A 19,679-nucleotide genomic window follows, 5' to 3' on the forward strand; every position below is an offset into this window, starting at 1 on the left:
TGTCTGCTGACAGTTGTTAGCTTCTTAAAAGATTCCTAGATCACAGAGCACTTACCCTGTATCCAAGTCCCCCGTGCCTGTGGGGTCTGTTGGAGGATGAGAACAGCAATCCCACAAGCAGTGCAAGCCACATGAGCCCCTCTCGCCACTGCACCAGGGCATTCTCAGGAACCAGCATCAGCCTTTGCCTTAGTTTTGCAAGGGTCTGGCTGAGCCAGCCTTTGTAAAGTCTTCAGGACATAATCTAAACAATTCTCAGAGGTTGTTGCTGCCTTTGTAGCTCCCCAGTCTCTGTCTCCTGCTTGAGATGAGCACCTTTGTGTGTTGGTGGCCTGGGGTGTGTGTGCTAAATTGCCATGAAGGTGCTTTTTCAGTCGTGAGTGCTGATGATGTAGGTAGAAACACAACAGAAAGCAGTGAAGGAACCTGTGGAGGCAACAGGAGGCTGTGGGAGCAGTACAGGAGAGGGCTCAGGCTTCCAAACTTTCAGTCTGGGATTCAGGGCACCAGGCTGCTGGGTCCTCACCAGTCGTGCTGCATGGAGAGGATTTTTGAGGCATTCAAAGTTTTAGAAGGGGTTTTTTTCTGTTGTAAAGAAACTGTAGTTAAAAAGTTGTTTGCCATGACGTCTCACTATTGAAGTTTGGACAGAGTGTCAGTAGTCACATACTACTTTTTCTCCCAGTGGTATCATATGTCCTTTCTCTTGTGATTTTTGCAACCTCTGGTAAAACAGGAAAGTTTTTCTTCTTGCCTGGCAGTAGCCACCTGTGCTCTATTTTCTTTCTTAGTCATTGTTGGTCCTCTGCCCACCCCTTGTTTCAACATTTGTTTTTTTAACCCTTTTTAAAGGACCAGGAGTCCTAGCTATAGGTGCTGCTTGCATATTTGCTGCACACTGACTTGGTAGCCACAAATTACTTTAGACCAGTCTTGAATTCATTCATAGTAATACCAGTAAAAGAGCAGAACAGCAAGACTGCCACAGTTCACTTGCCAGATAATGTTTCATCTGGAGTAAAAGCATGGCATTTCTGTTGGACTCACAGCACAGTGAAAATGAGAGTGCTGCAAGTAGTAGTGTTGATCTGCATGTGTGTGTGATTAGTCTTTGGCTGAGGAACACAGATTTGTGATTTGCATTACTTTCCTGTGCTCTTGGGGGTTTCATTAATTGTAGGAAAGGGTTTGCCTGTGGGGTTTTTTTTCTTATATAAATCTGCGTTAAGCTTCCTTGTGAGTCAAACACAACATAATTTATTTTTAAATGAAGATGCTGTTAAATCTGTCCTTCAGATTTAAATCCTTCTCTACCTTAAAGAAGTCTTTAAAAAATTATTAAGGAGCATTCCTGTGGTGGTTACTAGAACTGAAATTTCCCAGATGAATTCTCAGATGAAGCTGAGAATCATCTTCAGAGTTCAGTCAAACTGAGATTGAAAGGCCTTGGTAGCATTTGCCATTCATTCCTAGGCTACTACTTACCTATTTTTACAGTTACACTAGTTTGAACAGAGGTGATTCATCAAATACAAACCAAAATGCAATTCAAATATTTTATTCAAACTTTTTTAATTTTTCTTTACAAGAAATCAAAATTCTTCATATTAGTGGTAATTTTTCATAATAATGAGTTTACTGGTTTAATCAAAGTTTATGCATTCTTTTGTTGAGCAGATGTTTTTAACACTTTCATAGGCAGTTAAGGAAAGTTCTTAATTTCCTTCTGAGTAACTTAAGCTGGAACAGGCACCTTGCAATAAACTGAAGAGAGAAAAAGCATCTTCTGTATTTCTAAATTTCTGGTCAAGCGCTAGAAATTTAAGACATGGAGCTGAGGCTGTCTAGAAGGCTTCAGTTCTGTCCATTTTGAAAACATACTATTGTAGTCATATTACACACAGATCCCTACAGGACTCTGCCTTGATACAGAACAGATCATGTCTGTGAATGAAAACTGTGATGTTGTTTTAATCTTCATCATTCAACACCAGCTTGCGTTGAGTGCTTGATTTTAAGCCTACTATGCTTACTCGTTTATTTTCCTCTATAAACTGTTTGTCACAGAAGGAACAAGCTATTTCTGTGTAATGTCGTTACAGCATTTCTTTTAATGTTTAGACTTTCCAGCATGCTTGAGCTGTAGGACTATCAGCTTACAAAGAGTAAAGCCTCTTCTCTTGAATGAACACACTACTTAAAAAAATTAAAAGCTCAATTATGTCATCCCTTTCACAAACCTTAAAGGACAAAAATAGAGCATAGCTAAGCACACAGCAATAGCTGGGAGGTAGGACTGAGTCAGCCATGGGAGAGAACTTGGTTCTTTTCCTTTTTTGTATAACTTCCTGGGGGTATGAGGCATAATTGAGTTGCCATGGGTAAACAACGTTCTACCCCCTGTCAGTGTAACAGCCCAGTTTTGAATGAACACATTTGAATTCTAAGTTTTGCTGCATTTATCTTGGCATTAGGAATTGTTGATCCGTAGAGGAAAAGAGGGTCATGCCACAGAATGTGTGGCTGGCACTGGTCCTTAGAGACATGCTGGACCAGTTTTTGTTACTCCAGTCAACAGTGCAGTTTTACTCTGCATTGGGGAAAACTCTTTGCGGTGCAGAACGTGGACTCTAGTCTGAAGCAGTACATGGATTCTAAGTTCATGGGAGTGCTGATAGCAAGTCCCAGCTATGTGTTGTGTATCAGCATAGCTGAGATTCAGTCCTTGCCCTGCCACATGCGGCTGTTCTCTGTTGACATCTGTAGGAGCTGAGAATGTATAACACCGTGCAAGAGCAGGCTTTCCAAGGGTAAATATACAGCTGTGATGATGTAACTTCAAGCCCTGTTTAGTCACAAACATTTCATTCTGCTTGAAGTCCTACACTCTTTTCCTGAAAACATTTATTCTTCTGCCCTCCAAAGGAAAAAATATCTTGAATTGATGTTTATGTTGTTGCTATGACATTCAGTTAAACCGTATGCAGATGCAGGTTCTGTTAATAAGCGAAAAAGAAATGAACTGTGTACTTCAGTGAACAAAGATTACACTGTGTTTGTATTAAAATGTTGCTATGGTAGTGCATATGGTTTTATTTGCTGGAAATCTGTGGTGAAATGGAAACAAGTCACATGTATGCAAGACAAGAAATGGCAGGAAAAGCAACTCAAAAGAAATACAGAAATTGAAAGGGAAGTTACAGATTAAGTGTAAAACCAGGTAAAAAGAGGGCTAGTTGTTTTGCTGTTTTTGATTTGATAACAGAAGTGTGTTCTCACTGTGCCCCAGCAGGTCTCAGAGACCCCTGGTACAGTGACTTTGCTCTAGTGATGCTTTTGTTGTGAGAGGTTCCTTCCTTCAATGGCCCTGTGTAGCTTTTTCATTGTTGCTTTGGAAGCAAAGTTCCCCTGTCTTGGCCTGATTTCACCACTGCTAACTTTTCCTGCAGAAAAGCATTTTTAGGATATCTTGCTATAGTAGGCTTTTTGGCAGGAAAAATCAATAGGGTGATAACATATGGAAAGCCACTAGAGCTTTGCCTACCTTTGGGGTGAGGGAAGTCTTTGAGAATTCGTGATAGAAATGGTGGATTTAATTCCTTTTTATTTAACTGTCACAGTAGTCCTTGTGTTCATCTAATCCATTTGCATGAGACCTTTTTGCATCAGCTGCATCAGTACAGCTGTTCCTGTGGTTGCATGACAAATCAGAATGAGTTCAAAATAATCTGCTAGAGAATGAGGGATAGAAATGAGAAGGGAGAAGGGAGTCTTTTTTAGAGAATAAATGACTACACTATGAGCTGGCTGGTTCCTGCATCATTCCAGCTGGTGGAAAAGCAAAAGTGTGTTTAACATGGTATTGCCACTTTCTTCCCATCATCCCTGTTCTGCCTCAAGGAGAAGGAGGAAACGACTGTGAAAGCTGCTTTTGCCTTCCCACTCCTTGCTTCCAGGTTCTCTACTGGGTCTGTACTGTAGCTCCAGAACCTGTCTGTTTTGCCAAGAGTGCCAATAGGGAGCAGAGCTGTGCTAAAGTGGGATAGAAATTAAGTTGGTGGATGAGGTATAGATACTAACAAAAAAGAATTTATGGGTGGTATTAAAAGCTTGCCAAGAAGTCCCCATCACTTTCACACAGCCAGCAGGGACAACCATGTCTTGGGGACATCAGGCTCAGCATCGCCAGCCGGGCAAGGGAGGGATTGTCCTGCTCTGCTCTGCACTGGGGCTGCCTCACCGCGTGTCCTGGGGGTGGTTTTGGGTGCCACAAGGTAACAAAGACATGAAACTATTGCAGTGTCCAAAGGAGGGCAAGAAAGGTGGTGAAGGGCCTTGAGGAGAAGCCGTGTGAGGAGCAGCTGAGGGCACTGGGTCTGTTCAGCCTGGAGGAGACTGAAGAGAGACCTCACTGCAGTTCCAGCTTCCTGAGGAGGGGAAGAGGAGGGGCAGGTACTGAACTCTTCACTCTCCTGACCAGTTGTTTGGGCAACATTCTTAGGCACATGGTGTGACTCTTGGGGTTTCCTGCACAGGGCCCAGAGTTGGACTTGATCCTGTTGTGTCCCTTCCAACTTGTCATTTCTGTGATTCTGTTATCTAAATTATCAGTGGTATCTCTTTGTTGACCTTTTTTCCCAGCCTCTACTTTCATCCATATTGATTTTAGTGGCCAATGCACAAATATCTGCCTCTGTAGAGAAAAATCCATTTTCTTGTTTCAAGTTCTTAATAGACTTGCTGGTTTTACAGCCATGACATCTTGATGTCTGATTCTGTCAAGTTAATGAACTAAATAGGATCTAATCTGGTTGGTTTGAGATGCTGAAGGAAATGAGTAGTTTCAGAGAAACTGGTGTCTTTGACTTGGCTGGTATACTGGGCTTCTTTTGATCTGATGTTCGGCAGTCTCAAAACTGCTGGGCTACTGCTGATTGTTTCATTCATACTTAAATGTAGTCCCCTCATTCTGGTTGAAACTGCATTCGTCAGGAGGTGAAGTTGTTCATGTGCATGTCCCAGCTGGATTCCCATCTGGGCAAATGTGTGCACCCTACCTTTTAATTTTTCTGTCTAGTAAATGAAAACTTAGAAAAGGTTGTGTAATGTTTTCCTCCTGGATGGTTGCTGCATTCCATCCTGTAAGTGGTTGTACTTCAAGACAGATGAAGTTGCTTATGTGAGTGGTGCCTTGGGGTCTTTCAGGATCTTCTCCAGTATAAATTGTGTACATGGAAGTCATAGTGCTGTAGTTTTATGGGGGGGAAACCAAAGCATAGTGGATGCCATCTATTCAGTTTCTTGGTGTTTGGTCTTTACAGAATGAGAGACAGATGCTTACTGTATCATTTTGTTGGTTGGAGTAGTTTTTTGCAGGATTTATATTTTCTAGAAACCGAGTCACTGCAGTTCAACGCAGTTCAGTTGTCTGTGCGTTGGAGTGCATTTCTGGGTATCTCCAAAGCTAGTTTTGTGTTACTGCTTTCACTGTGACACCTCCATGTTTTTGTGTGCTGTTTTATTTGTGGCTATGTGATATGGAGGAAAAAACTGTGAAGGTGAAAACAGGGACATGTCTACATGAAAGAAACTGGCTTGAGGCAGAGCAGCTGGTGAAACTACACAGCCTTCACCTGCTGTGTGCTGAGCACTCAGAGCCCTGCATCGAAATAATTTCACTGATTAAACAAGGGATGCATTTCTGCAGGATCAGCTCAGAAGGATAAGCATCTGGCAAGAGCAGGCCTCTGGTGTGGCACATTTAACTAACTGCTTCTTTGTAGGTAGGTAGCTTTGACTTCCAACCGTGAATGACTGCCCACTGCAGACTTTTTTGTTTCAGTCCTCAAGACCCATGAGGGATTCATTCAGGTTCAGTGGACTGGAAATCCTCCTGCAGCAATCCCAGTGATCTTAGGGTCACTGCCTGTGCCTGCGTAGCCCAGTGGCTGCCCACGAGTAGCAGGGAGATGGGCCTGCTCCCAGACACTGTCAGTGGGAGGGGTCGGGCAGCCCACGGGGCTGCTCTGCCATGGGCTGTGCCGTGGGCTCTGCAGTAATTCACATGTGGATACTGAGACTCTCACAGTTCCACGAGGATTCAGTAGTAGCTCAGTTGTCCCACTGTCAGTACGGTATCAGCTTTTCCTCCACCTGCTGCTGCTTCAGGAGAGTGAGCTGGCAGCATCCCACAAGGAGTTGGTGTAGTCATGGAAGTCTGTCTGTGTTCCTGCTTTTGTTTTGTTTCCTGTCATGGAGCACTTACACAAGCTGAAACTTTGTCTTCACTGTGTTGCCTTCAATAGTAGGGAAGATTTTATGTGTAACCTTGATATTATAGCACTTGCCACCATCAAGCCCTTGTAAATAACCGCGTGGAATACAAGGCTGCGCATTCCTTCGATCCTAAACCTGTAGTGTGAGAAGTGCTCCTTGTGGCGGCAGCACCGGATTTGGCCGAGTGCCCCGTCCCGGTGCAGCGTGACAGTGCCAGCGGCTGGGAAGGGAGCAGCCGAAGGACCGGGGCACACGGGAGAGGGGACAGGGGGAATGACTGTAACAGGGCTGCTGCGGAGGGGACAGTGCTGGAACCTGCGCTGAAGGTGCCGCTCTCTCCCTCCCTCCGGGCTCCCGCGGTTCTGCCTGGCTCCAGGGAGATCCATACGGTGCTGGTGGCTTTACTTTCAGGGTTTGAATTTGGTCCAAATGCACAGCTTCTTGTCGTGTACATGAGTCCCGAACTTCTCATCTCCTAGTATTACTCTGGATATTGATATTTTAGTTTTTGACAAGAAATAAAATGGTAGTTGTGCTCATTACTTTACCTGTAAACCCTGCTGCTGCACTTCGTGGAACCTGAGCTTATAATCCTTTATATATCCACACCTACTACTTAGGGGTCTTTTTATTCATCTGGAACAACAGAGGATATAAAGGTTTCAAAGCAAGTGCAAAGATGACACACAAAAAATGTCTGATTCCTTTTATAGTGTTGTAGAAGTAGTTTTGCCATGTAATTGTGAAATGCAAAATAGAAGAGATGACTATATGGATGATGATCGGTCTAACAGCCCAAATTTGGAAGACTTGCAGGTTTTTTTAATAGGATTCATTTTACTCTCTTTATATCAGGATAATTTCACTTACTATATTTTACTCGTACATTTACCTGACTTGCCTCTGCAGCCCTTACTCTCCCAACAGTACATTTTTCCAGTGAGCAGAATACAGAAGCACCCCTTTTTATTTGGGAAAACATGGAAAAACCAAAGTGCAGGTTGTAAACCCCGGGGCCTGGCTAGAGCCACACTTCAGGCAGGAGTCAGCAGGGCCACTGTTTGTCCATGACGTGTGTGTTACAGGTACGGTGTGTGTGCACAGCACAGTTACACATACGTGTGATTTTTGGGGAGCTGTTACTTACGTTGGTGTGAAGATGGATGTCATTCAAGTGTAGGTGACAGTGGCGATGGCGAGGAATGCGCCTGCAGCTGCTGCATGTCTGGGAGCAGTGTATCCCCCTTCTCTCCTAACTCAGCTTGTAAACCTGATGGTTTCTCAACGAGCTGCTGATGTAGTGAAGTGTTCAGTGCTAGATCTACATAGATGCCAAACAAAAGTGCTTCCTTGCGTTTTACCCTTCTGCTGTCAACAAATACTGCACAGACAAGTTTAGGTACAGCTGAGACTGGGGGCCAGGTGGTGAATTCCAGAACAGCTCAACTTCTGAATGCCTTCAGGGAGAAAACTTGACTGAGCAGAAGAGGGAGGGCTGTAATTTCTCAGGCAAAGCATTAGCTGCCAGAGATAAGCTTCTGAGGTATTTGGCTATTTATTTTATTGAGATATTTATGTCTAATTACTAAAAACTTGACCCTTAACTAATTCTGCTTTTACCTAATGACACTGGATGACACCCCTTCACAATTCTAAAACCTCAAAATCAGTTTTTTATGAGCAGTATCTTTCTTAATAAAGATTGTGGGAAAATATTTTGACAGAGAAATACCTACACAAGGAGAAGAAAATAATACCCTGTTGCGGGTTTCCTTTCACTCTTCTCTGTAGCAGAGCTTTAGGCTAACCAGAAGGATACAATGTTGGATGCTTTCTCAGATCCTGCTCCAGTTCATTTCTTTAAATGTCATTTTTTTACTTCATGCCAGCTAGCTCCCTTGCTTAGCCAAATGTCATCTGTGTCCAACAGAGTAAAGTATAATTGCATATTTAAAAAGTGGGAAGTCAGGAAAAGAGTAGCTCCCTTGCTTTCTACTCTATTGGACAAGTACTTGAAATTCCTCACATTCTTCTCTTGTTAACAGTATGTTTACTTTTCATCACTGGGTTATTAGGATTAACAAAAGTCATTGCTTCAAGCTCATTTAATTTGAATTTAGTGAAAGCAAACTACCTCCTGCAGCCTGTAGGAAGCATTCCTCTGCCACAGAAATGTATTAATTTGCAAAAACCAGCCACCAAAAAACGTGAGACCTGACGACCACTTCCATCCCAGTGTTCAACATCACTGTGCATGCACTGCATTCTATTGAAGTACCTTATGTTGCAAATCCCAGGACAGTTTGAATAATCTGACAGTCTAATTAACATTTCAGTCTATCAAAGATTTGCATTCAGTGCCAAGAAGCTCTTTTTGTGTAAACTTTCTAGAGCAGGGGGTTGTAGACTGCAGACACCCCTTCAAAACATCATTTACCCAAAGAATTAGACTTGGCTTTTTAGTCCATTGCTGCATCTGCAGTAGAACTTGTTTTAACTTTCAGAGAATCTAAACTTTTCAGAATTCAAAGTTTTCACAGAAACCTCTTCCATTTGCTGTATTTAAGCCTGTTGCCTATCAGAATGCTCTACTAAGAGTACTTAGGTAAATATTTCTTTATTAAATGATTAATTCCATAAATAAATTCTTTTAATTCATTGAATATAAAATTAAAATCATTTACAACTTATTCCAGTATTACAGGGGCTGAAAGGGGTAAAAAAAACTCAGAGGAAACAAACAAACAAAAAGCTACAGTTCGATAAATAAAATACTCAGCTTTAAAACAACTGATTTCTGTTTGCCATTAAACTACAGTTGGTACATAATAGCTGCCACTGTGAACACCCCACAAGTGCCCACCTCAGGAAGGAATGTAACTTCCAACTTAGTTGGGAAAGGGTGGGAGAAGATTGAAGGGAGGGGGAGAAGCAGTGTTAAATTGAACAGGATAGAAAAGTTTTCATAACCGGAACAAAACATTTATCTGATCACTTACAAACAGAAAACAGTATATAATTAGATAAGGTGCTCCAAAAAGAAGCAGTAAAGTTGCTCCAGTATTATGAAGCTTTAAGTATGCTTAAATCTCTGTTGCATTAGTGTCCAGTTGCACAGTGCACTCCTGTAACATCTTGATGTTGCCCCCAAATGGGCAAGGCACCACTTCCATCAAAGGTCCTTTCTCCATGGCTGGGTACTTCAAAATTCTGTTTTGCATCCCACCCCCAACACAACTTAGTCCCTAAATTTATGAATGTCGTTGACTAGTCTGTAGTAGGGATAGGCTTCATTTGCATGCGGACAGTTGTAGTTGCATCGGCAGGACTGGATCATCATGACACTCTTGGTGAAGGTTTCCCCGTCATCGCAGCGGAACCTGACCTTGACAGTCCTGGTCTGCTGGGGTGTGCAGCACCTGCCATCCACACAGGAGCCACAGTACTTGGGGCGGTACTTCTTCACACTGGAACATCCAGCATAAGTAAACTTCACGGGGGAGGGGGACTTCCTTGTCTTGGTACATTTTTTTCCCTTCTGTAAAGGAAAGGCAATAACATTATTAGCAGGAGATTCTTTTTCAGCCTTTAACTGCTACCTCAAGCAGCTTAGATAGAAAAGGAACACCAAAAGAGTCTGTATTTACCTTTAGGGAGGCATAGCTGGGCTGGCCACATGGCCTCACTTCACATATCCTGGTCTCTTTGATGAGCTTGCAGTCAGGATTGTCATTTGTCACCCTTGTGGAGATGCCAGTTCCACACGTCTTTGAGCACTGGGACCAAGAGGTTGTTTGCACGATGCATTTGGGATTCTCAAAAGCTCGGCTTTGTGGCTCGGATCCAAAAACTGGGAAAGAAAAGGAGGGGTTAGTCTAAATATATTCTCTCACTAGGTTTCTTTCTTTCCCTTGGGGTCTAAGGAGTTATATAGCCACCCTCTGGCCTCCTCCCCTTAACTGTCACCCAAATAAACCCACACTCACCAGGTAGCATTTTCAGGCCTCCCTTCACAATGGCAATTAGCTCATTGTTCCTGGTTAGTTCGCCTTCGGAATCATCCGGACCAAACTCTTTGCTGAAAAAGCCTTCCAGCTCCTCTAGCGCATCCTTGCTTTCGTCACAGACCCACTCCTCGCAGCACTGCCCGGGGACTTTGACCAGCCTGGGGCTGGAGCAGCCCAGGTTGGGAAGAGAGAGCTCCTGCGGGCAGAGCGGGATGCAGCCCACAGCTCCATCTATGCACGTACACTGGTGTTTACAGTTCGGCTGGAAGCTCTCGCCGTTCTGGTAGATTTTGGAGTTATATTCACACGGTCTTCCCTCGGACTGTGCTGCAGAGACCAACAGGAAGGGAAAGAAGGGAGTGAGCGGCGCGAATCGCTGGTTTAAGCACAGGTATTTGCTGGTCTGTTAAAAATGTACGGCGGAGCTCCCTACAACCCCCCGGGGACGCGGGGCCAGAACAATAACTTAGTCAGGAATCACTTTTCCTTATGTGCGTTTAGCGGAGCCCAGACATACTGAATCGCATTCCAGACTGCTGAAGTCATGTGCCTTTCTGCCAAGCTACCGACAACAAAGCATAACCATACATGGGCTCGAAATTACCGAACCCCGGCACCGCGGGGCGCGGGGTCCGTCCCGGGGGAGCGGGGTCGCCGCTTACCTCTGCAGATGCCCTTCAGGGCGGCGGGACTGGCCCCGAAGTTGCACTCCAGCCCCTTGGTGTGGTCGCAGGGCTGCGATCGGCTGCAGTCCTCGTTCAGCTGCTTGGCGCAGACCTTGCAGCAGCCGCAGCCGTCCGGCACCAGCCCCACGCCCGGGGCGCACTGCGGCGCGGCCGCCGGGCACTGGCACACGGCGGGGCAGGGCGAGCCCAGAGCCTGCGGAGCGGAGCGTCCGGTGAGCGCCGGGAGCCGAGCGGAGCCACCCGATCCGCCTCCTCTCCCTCCCTCTCCCGGACCGCGGGAAGAGCCGCGGCACTTACCAGGCGGGCCAGGCAGAGGAGAGCGGCCGCCAGAGCGGGACGGGTGCCCGCGGAGCCCATGTCCAGCGCCGGTGCAGCGGGAGCCCGTGGGAGCGGAGCGGGAGCGCGACCGGCGCGGTCTGAGGCGGCGGCGGGCGCCACCGCCTTTTATAGGGCGCGGGGCCGCCGCGTGCGCCGCGGCGCTGACGTCGCGCGTTCCGGGCCGCGGCCGCGTCCAGCGCTCGCGGCATCCCAGGAATGCGGCTGGCGCGCGCCGCGGCCGCCCCGCCCCGCCCCGTCTCCCGGCACCGCGGCCGCCGGCGCTACCGCGGGGGGTCCCGGCCCGGCCGGCAGCGCGGGGGGGCGCGGAGGCCTCTCCCCGGTACGCGGGGTCCGCGCCCCGTGCCCCGCGCACACGAGCGCGACGGTGTCACCGGGAGGGGCCGATCGCACCCGGGGCTGTGCCGGTGGCGCGCCGCGACCGGCCACCTGCGCCCGCCGTGAGCGCCCGCGGCTGCCCCGCGCTGTGACACTGCCCGCAGGGGCACCCGGCCGTGCCGGGGTTCGCTCCGTGCTGCTGCTGCTGTGCGAGCGAGCATCCAAACGATTCCTGGCGCGGCAGAGCCCGGGAGCCTGGCGATGCCCGGCGGCACCGAGGGGCCCGGATTCCAGGCCAGGAACGGGGTGGCCGCGCAGCGAACAGCCCCCCGCCAGCCTGTGTATCCCCGGGTTCAGTGGCCCTCACGCAAGTGGGGCGCCCTTGAATTGTATTGCCTCGTTGAAGTTTAATGTTTGGGGATAGGAGGAGAGTTTTAGCTTCTGTTGTGGCGTCTTTTCTTTTCCTGCCTGTAAGTACTTCCAGATGGGATTTAGACCCCAGACGTAACAATATTTCCATATTTGGTATAGCAGTAGCCTGCATTTTTCACATTTTTCTGCTCTGTTATCCAACCACAAAGCATTCTTGACAGCTTCAGATGTTGTTAAATATAGCCTTAACTTCTGTTCCCAGGGCAGGAAATTCTTTGGAATTCCTGTTTTTCACGCAATCTGTCTATCATGATTTAGGAGAACTGTGCTGGAGGAGCCAACTGGCGTTCTGCTGCAGTTCGCTCCTTTATTGAAATAGCCCAGCAGTTGGGTCTGCTGCCCAAAGGCGTTACAATGAGTCCCCATTCCAGGGATTTTTCTTTGCAAATGAGATTACTGTTCCCAACACGAGTTTGGGGTTTTTCTTGTCGCCTTCAAGGCTGGAAGGTAGAGAAGCGGATTCAAAGGAGAGGCGAAAGCTTGCAAAAACCCCTCCAAAGGCCATGAAAAGTGGAGGGGGAGGGGGCGAGGGGGACAGCGGGGAGGGAAGGATGCGGAGAGGAGGGATGTGATTAACCTGCTTGCGGCATTCCCATACAGCGGGTGTCCCTGCGTGCCGCCCGCCCGGGACGGGCAGCCGGGGAGGGGAGGTAGCCGCAGCCCCGCCGCTCGGAGGAGCCCAGTCTGATCGTCTCGTCGCCTGCCCGGTGCCGCGACAGAAAGGACGGTGCGCCGGGCTCCGGTAAGTGCCACTCCCGGGGCCGTGTGCTGTTCCCGGTGCATTCCCACACCAGCGGGAGTGATGAGGGACCTTTTGGGACCCTGCCGGGGCCGCAGGACGGGGGGACCTGTCCGGGGCGGCGGGAGCGCTCCGGTGCCTCGGCGGCAGCGCCGGGGGGTCTCGCCTCGCCATCGCGCACCTGCGGCTGCCGGCCCAGCCCCGGCGGGCGCGGGGCCGTGAGGACAGCCCGGCTCTGCCCCCGGCCCGGCTCTGCCCCCGGCCCGGCTCAGCCCCCGGTCCGGCTCTGCCCCCGGCCCGGCTCTGCCCCCGGCCCGGCTCTGCCCCCAGCCCCGCAGGGCTCCGCGGGCAGCACGGGGCCGGACCGGACTGGATGGGGTGGGCCAGGACGAGGTGGGGTGGGCGCTGTGGGATGGGGCAGCCTCCCCCGCAGAGGGATGCCGTAACCCCGGGGACGGGGCGGTGCGATGGGTGTCCCGCAGGGGACAGAGATGTCGCTGCCGCCCGGGCTGCGGAGCCCGGCCCCGAACTCCTCCTCCTCCTCGGGGGTGTCCCCGCGGCCCTGGCCGTGCCCGGCAGAGGGGATCGTGTCCTCAGCACTGCCGACCCTCCTCCCAGCGGTGGCCAGGCCCCTCCCAGGCCAGGCCTGATGGAGTTCCCATTGTAGGGTTTTTCCCTTCCTCAACTTCTTGTCTTCATGGTTTTCTTTTCATTCAAGTAAATTGGATTGACTTTTTACTTTGTGGTGGTTTGGGGGTTTGGGAAAGGTGTTGGGAGGAAAGCTCCAGGCACTCTTTGCCCAGAACTTGTGCTTCAGAAAGTGGCAGCGGTTTCATTCATTACTTGTATGCCTCAAAATTTGGCCAGAAATGACAGTGGTTGAAAGGGAAAACCAGTTCTCAGTGATATGCAACTGTCTCTGGAGACTGCCAATATGTGCCCTGTAATGCCATTTCTGATGACAGGAGTTATTTTATGTGTCCATCAAGAATTGGAGAGAGACCACCAGCAAGCTTTGATGGCTGCCACTAATGGTAGTAAGGACTTTCCATCCCTACTGATTTAGCTGAGCCCCAGCTGGTGACAAGGAGGAGCAGGGCTCTGTGCCATTTCCAGACTCCAAGCTATCCACTAGGCTGGTCTTCCCTTGGTTTTACAGGTGTATGGGTTTTTCTGTGGTATTAAAAATCCAAAGTACTTTTTAGATGGGGAATCTGACTGGTACTTTTTTCCCAGGATGACTCTTCACAGAGCAGCATTATGATGAGGAGGAAAACATTTGTGATTGAACACCTTGATTAATGAAAATTTTCAAAAAATTTTAAAAATTTTGAAAAAGAAGAAGCTAACACACCACTGCATGTGTGAATTGGCCAGTTTTGCCTTTCAGGGATTTATGCAAACACTTGTTTGTTTAATTACATCTAATTCAAGGACATACACCAAGCATTTTGCTTTGATCTATGATTTTCACAACATTCAGCAAATGCCACAGGAAAAGTCAATGAATAGTGCCTTTTCTCACTTGGTTTCGTGTCTTACCACACATTCACACAATTTTGATGGGAAACTAACTGAACCTACATTTGCTCAAGAAAAGGTCACTTCGAAAGCTTTGAAGAACCTTTTAACAAACCTGTCCTGAATTTCAAGTAGTAGACAACACTTGAGATACTTTGAGTTTCTTTGGTGTTCAGTTTAGACTGTGAGCCTTTCCCTGCACACACTTCCCTGTCTTAAACCATGACCCAGCATTTATACTCCAGGCTGTGCCTACATATCCTGGATGTAGATCAGGAAACAGGAAGAAGTTTGGTGTATCTTCCTTTTTTAGATTTTGTTCAGTGTAATGTACTGTTCCAGAACTTTGTTGGCCTATGTGAACTGAGAAATAGCCCCTGCTTCATGTCATGAAGAGTATTCTACTGGTTTCTCACTTTTTGTGCTGTAGAGAATCTCTGGGACCTTGGCTAATGCAAAGCATGAATTTGACACTGTTGGCTTATGTAGCAGCTATTACAGATTTATTGAGTATATCCTGTCATTTTCACAGGCCTGTGTCTCTCCAGGGAAAGGGCTTTCCAGAAAAACAAGTCAAGAAAAAACAACTGGCTTGATTTCCCTCCAGCCAGCATCAGTTTTTCCCAGCTGCACATAGGGACCATGGAGCAGCATGAAGGGCAGTGTGGGACAGAGGCTCCCCCAGGTGCTGGTGCTCCCACTGACAGTAAGTATCCAGCACCAAACTGGAGCACACCAGAGGTTTACAACCATGTGGACTCTAGAGAAAGATCTTATTCAATCCAGCATCCAGCCCTTTTTTTGTACTGTGTTTAATTTCCTCTTTCTCATTCTCTTTTTCTGTTGCTGATCCATTGCTGTGTGTTTCTTCCATCTCTCCTACTCTTTCTTCTCTTTTTTTCTGTTCTGATCTTTTCCCTGCATCCTTCCCTCTTCTGGTATGTCCTGGTTTCGGCTGGGATGAAGTTAATTTTCTTCCTAGTAGCTGGTACATTGCTATGTTTTGGATTTGGATGAGAAGAATGTTGACAGCACACTTGTTTCAGTTGTTGCTGAGCAGTGCTTGCACTAAGTTGAGGACTTTTCAGCTCCTCCCCCCACCCCACCAATGAGGCTGGGAAGCACAAGAAGCTGGGACAAGACACAGCAGGGACAGCTGATCCCAACTGGCCAAAGGGACATTGTGTATGATATGACACACGGTCAGTGTATAAGCTAGGGGGAAGCTGGCCAGGGGCCACTGCTTGGGAACGGGCTGGACACTGGTCGGGGTGGTGGGAAATTGCGTTGGGCATCGCTTGTTTTGTATGTTCCAATTCTTTTATTGTTATTATTATTCTTATTCCATCCTTTTCTGTTCTATTAAACTGTCTATATCTAAACCCATGAATTGTACTGTTTTTCCCTATTCCCTCCCCCACCTCGCTGCAGTCTGTGAGCGGCTCCGTGGTGTTGAGCTGCCTGCCGGGTTAAACCACGGCAGTGTTTACCTACCTTGGGCTGGGCCTCTCCCGCAGCCTCTGCCAGGCCGCTGGTTCCTGCTGCACTAAATCAGTCCTCCCAGAGTCAATGGCTCCTCTCAGTCACTCACAGGAGGTGCAAATCCAGTGGGGCAAATTAAGCATAGCAATGCACAGGCAGAGCAGCCAAGTAGCCAGGAGGCTTCGGCAGCTAAAATTCAAGTGGGTTCAGAATTTTTTCCTTGCTTTGATTTGCTGAGAGTTTATGCTAAATTCTTTTGAGTATGGCATTTCCTATTTGTTTTCTTCCTCTTCCCTACTGCCCTCCCTTCAGCTATGCTCATGCCTGTCAGTTTTTGTACAGTCTGTGCCTTGCTTGTGGTTTCTAATATGCAGGGGGTTTGCTTTGCAGTATTTGTCCACTGAGAGGCTTTGTGAGTGTGCTGCCTTTTCCTCTGGCGGCTGTCAAGGTGTCGTGGAAGTTCCCATTGTGTGGAAGGGCAAGGAGGACTTGTGAGCCTCCTCATCCAGCAGGGAAGCAGAGAAAGAAAATTTGATGTCATATTCAGTTGTGCTTATTGCTGCTTTGGTGTGTGAGCTGCATGGCTGTACTTGCAGCTTACATGGACACAGGATACCTGCAACTTACGTGGACATAAGGGACACAGTAATGTGGCAGAGGCAGGAAGCATTCCTGCTGACAGTCACAGTCAGCAGGCTCCTGATGAACCCCTGACAAGCAGTGTGTCTGTACTGCATGGCTTCCTCACACCGGGCTGGATGCAGAAACATGCAGCAGTTACAGCCAGCTCCTGCTTAGTTCCTCCAATCACAGACTCAAAATGCCTTTGTCATGGTCATTCAAGGATCTGACATTAACTTTATTTCGGCATCAGGGACTACCATTACCCCAGTGAGATGGGTGAATTACTTAACACATGTTCTCACCTACTCTCATGCAGGTGTATTTCAACACTAGGCTACATCCAGAAGATGCAGTTTGCATCGAGCACATCCCTATAGCTGAAGTTTGCAATGGTAAGACTATTGTGGGCTGTGTCTGTCCATTGCACAAAATAAAAATAATCAGATGGTCCTAGCTAGCACCTGGCTGCATATGGATTTCTTAGTTATGTCTGTTGTTTTCATCCCATGCAGTCATGAAGCTTGCAGAAGGTAGCAATATAGCCTGTAATCTCTTTATAGATTCCAGAAAAGAATTCACAGCTATGTCTCATGACTTTCATGAAGGAGGCTGAGGTGTCAGAGGCATACACAGGTTCTTTCCCAGCACCTGCTGAGATGAAGGTCTCAGACAGAGATCTCACCACAGAGAATTAATCATCCCAAGTGACCTCAGTAGAAACATCTTAACTTTAAACTTTGGTCTTCAGAGTGGAGGATTTCCCAGTGGAGCAATTCATGTGCACTGACATCTGCTAAGACAAAATAACCATGCTCAGAAGAAAGTTGCTCATGTTGGCAAGGAGTTACTGGAGCCAGCTGAACCTGAGATTGCTGTCAACTGGGCTGTGCCTGAGAAATTCTTCATCAAAGCACGCTTCCAGGCTGTGATCCATAATGGTTGTCAGCTGCTGTCTGCCTTAGTCTACAGCTTAGCTGCACCTCAGAGACAACCAGCTCCTGCTTGTGTCTGTGTTGTGGGACTGTCTGCCCAGAACATGCTCTCCTTGGCAGGTTCAGGTTTGTTTGTTTTCTTTTTCTACATTTGAAATATATTGCAAACTCTTCTTTTCCTGCAGGTGCTTTATTTCATTATAATTAATAATCACAGCTACATTTCCTTTAGGTTAATTTGTGTTAAAGGTACAGGAACCCTTTGCCTTCCTGCTGATGCTTTCCCTCCCTGCTGTTTATGACCTGATGGAATAATTTGCTGTCACTGATCTGTGGGCATTCAAAGGAGTTGCCTAACCTTTGATTTTAATAACAGTTTTTTGTAGCTGTTTTCTTGAAAAAATAAGAGAGTATTGATTAATTATTCTTTTCTTTGCACGCAAATGGGAGAAGAGGCCTGCTGTGGCAGGATGCTGAACGTGCTCTGCCACACAGTGCTATCTGTCACTTACTGCACTTTCCAGGCTTGCTGCTGGAAATGTCACAGGATTAATTTCAGAATCCCCTGAGGTGCCTGTTGGTTTTGTCCAAAATAATTACTCATTCTCTGCTACGTACTCGTTCTCTGTTACTAAAACATGGTGAGACCTTAGCTGTGTTTGCTGCATTACTGCTCATTTCTATTCTGCTCCATCTGAACTCCTACCCTTTGCCCACCAGTATGTTGTGTGAGCACCTTGCAGTGGCAGCTAGCTGTGTTCTTCTCTTGGGCATGCTTATTTCATGAGCTAAATGATGCAGGGAAGCCAGCCACAACCTCCTCCAGGGATACTCCACTGCTGGAAATCAGTTGCTTCTGCCTCTTGCTTCTAGTCTGTGATAGTGCAGTGGAAAAATCAATAGCAGACAGATAATTAGATACGATGTTATCCTTGCAGATAGGGAGGATTTTCAGGCAGCCAGCAGATCATGTATGTGCCTTAGGAATGCTTGTGGAGATGGAGTTATGATCCAAGAATGTGCAAATAGCTGCCCATCCCTGTGTTACATGCCTGTGATCAGGAAGACGTGCTAAACCATCTCTACGCTTGATTAGCATCAAACGCGAAAGATTTGTCTTGTTATGGGGAGCTGGTTGGGGTGATTTTTCTAGGTGAGCAAAGAAGACACTACATGAACGGAATCTTTTGTTTACCTTTTCTCTGCTGGGGACTAAAATAAAACTGGAGGGAGCCAGCTGGTCAGAGCTGGTGGGCTGCTCTGAGGAGGGGTCCACACATGGGCTCCATCCAGCAGCTGTGTGCAGAGCCTCAGGGAGAAGGACACCTCTTGGAGCCAGCCAGGAAGCCTGTCTACTGCCCACTGTTTTCCCAGGGATCAATGTCCTCAGGAAGTAAAAGGTTAGCCGAGGCTGTCAGCAGACTACTTTGGTGCAGAGACTTTTTTATGATTGCATTAACATCACTTTTCCTGTTGTTGTACATAAATTATGGCTCCTACTATCAGTGTTGAGATGAAAGCGAAGCTCTTCTGCATGGAGCAAGCATTAAAAGCTAGCTGATACATTATTTGTAAAAGAAAATTAGTGCTGGCCACCACCTATTTACTTTCAGAGAAGTTTTCTTTTGCATTTTAATTCTTTTAACACTTTACATCCATCTCTATTCTTTTGTACACAGTCAGCTATGTGTTTGCCACTGTCCTCTCTCACTGACTAACCTGGAGTCTGCCTCTGAAACCCCCCACGAGCTCAGATTTCAGACTTACAGGATAATTTAGGATCAGAGCAGAAAAATGGTGGATAGGATGGCTCTTTCAGGTGAGCAGTTTGTGATAACACGATAATGTTTGTAACTGGTTGTGAGAGGAGAGCCTCTGCTTTCACAGATGTACCCATGCAGCCTTCAACAGTGCCATGTCAAAATAAAAATCATTGATTAAAAGTGTGCCTTGCTTGTGCTGCTAAAAACACTTCTAGATTATCCACACTGAAAACAGTAAATATTTAATGTACAGGTTTACTTTTCCTGGTTTATAGACAGCTCAGTGGGCCTGACAGAGCAGCTAGACAGATGTGTTTATAGCGCGCTCCCCGGGCAGGCACAATGCCGCAGTGTTTGGCCTGCAAGCGCTGCAGGGACATGCTTAAAAAAATAAAAGTGTTCCATTTACATTGGGGGGAAAAAAATCCTGAGAATGTTTCTATTGATATTAGCTGGTGTAAAATCCCAAATTCTACATTTCAGGCCTTACATACTTCAAAAATAGAGGACTGGGTGGTGGGGATGTGGGGTAAGAAGCGTTTCCTCACTTATGTAGCCAGGGA

General features: G+C 47.2%; 2 protein-coding genes across 3 annotated transcripts in view; one reads left to right on the forward strand and one right to left on the reverse strand.

The window, feature by feature from the left end:
* Positions 1-8,904: 8,904 nt before the first annotated feature.
* CCN1 (cellular communication network factor 1) lies at positions 8,905-11,382 on the reverse strand. The gene is made up of 5 exons (XM_032117508.1): positions 11,267-11,382; positions 10,946-11,162; positions 10,263-10,610; positions 9,924-10,126; positions 8,905-9,814 (listed from the first exon to the last, which is right to left on the reverse strand). Exons 1-5 carry the CDS (start codon positions 11,324-11,326, stop codon positions 9,515-9,517), a joined length of 1,128 nt encoding a protein of 375 aa, XP_031973399.1. The 5' UTR covers positions 11,327-11,382; the 3' UTR covers positions 8,905-9,514.
* Positions 11,383-11,827: 445 nt separating this feature from the next.
* DDAH1 (dimethylarginine dimethylaminohydrolase 1) overlaps positions 11,828-19,679 on the forward strand; it is a 97,023-nt gene continuing 89,171 nt past the window's right edge. Inside the window, exons 1-3 of one of the 2 annotated variants that reach the window (XM_032117713.1) lie at positions 11,828-12,093; positions 12,656-12,797; positions 14,848-15,021. In XM_032117713.1, the coding sequence (XP_031973604.1) occupies positions 14,968-15,021 (54 nt within the window). In that variant the 5' untranslated portion in view covers positions 11,828-12,093; positions 12,656-12,797; positions 14,848-14,967. Of the gene's footprint in view, positions 12,094-12,392; positions 12,503-12,655; positions 12,798-14,847; positions 15,022-19,679 lie in introns of those variants that run through there. The other variant, XM_032117712.1, reaches the window with a different exon arrangement.

Source organism: Corvus moneduloides, chromosome 9 (genome assembly GCF_009650955.1).
Source record: "Corvus moneduloides isolate bCorMon1 chromosome 9, bCorMon1.pri, whole genome shotgun sequence".
In the NCBI taxonomy this organism is placed as follows: Eukaryota; Metazoa; Chordata; class Aves; order Passeriformes; family Corvidae; genus Corvus; species Corvus moneduloides.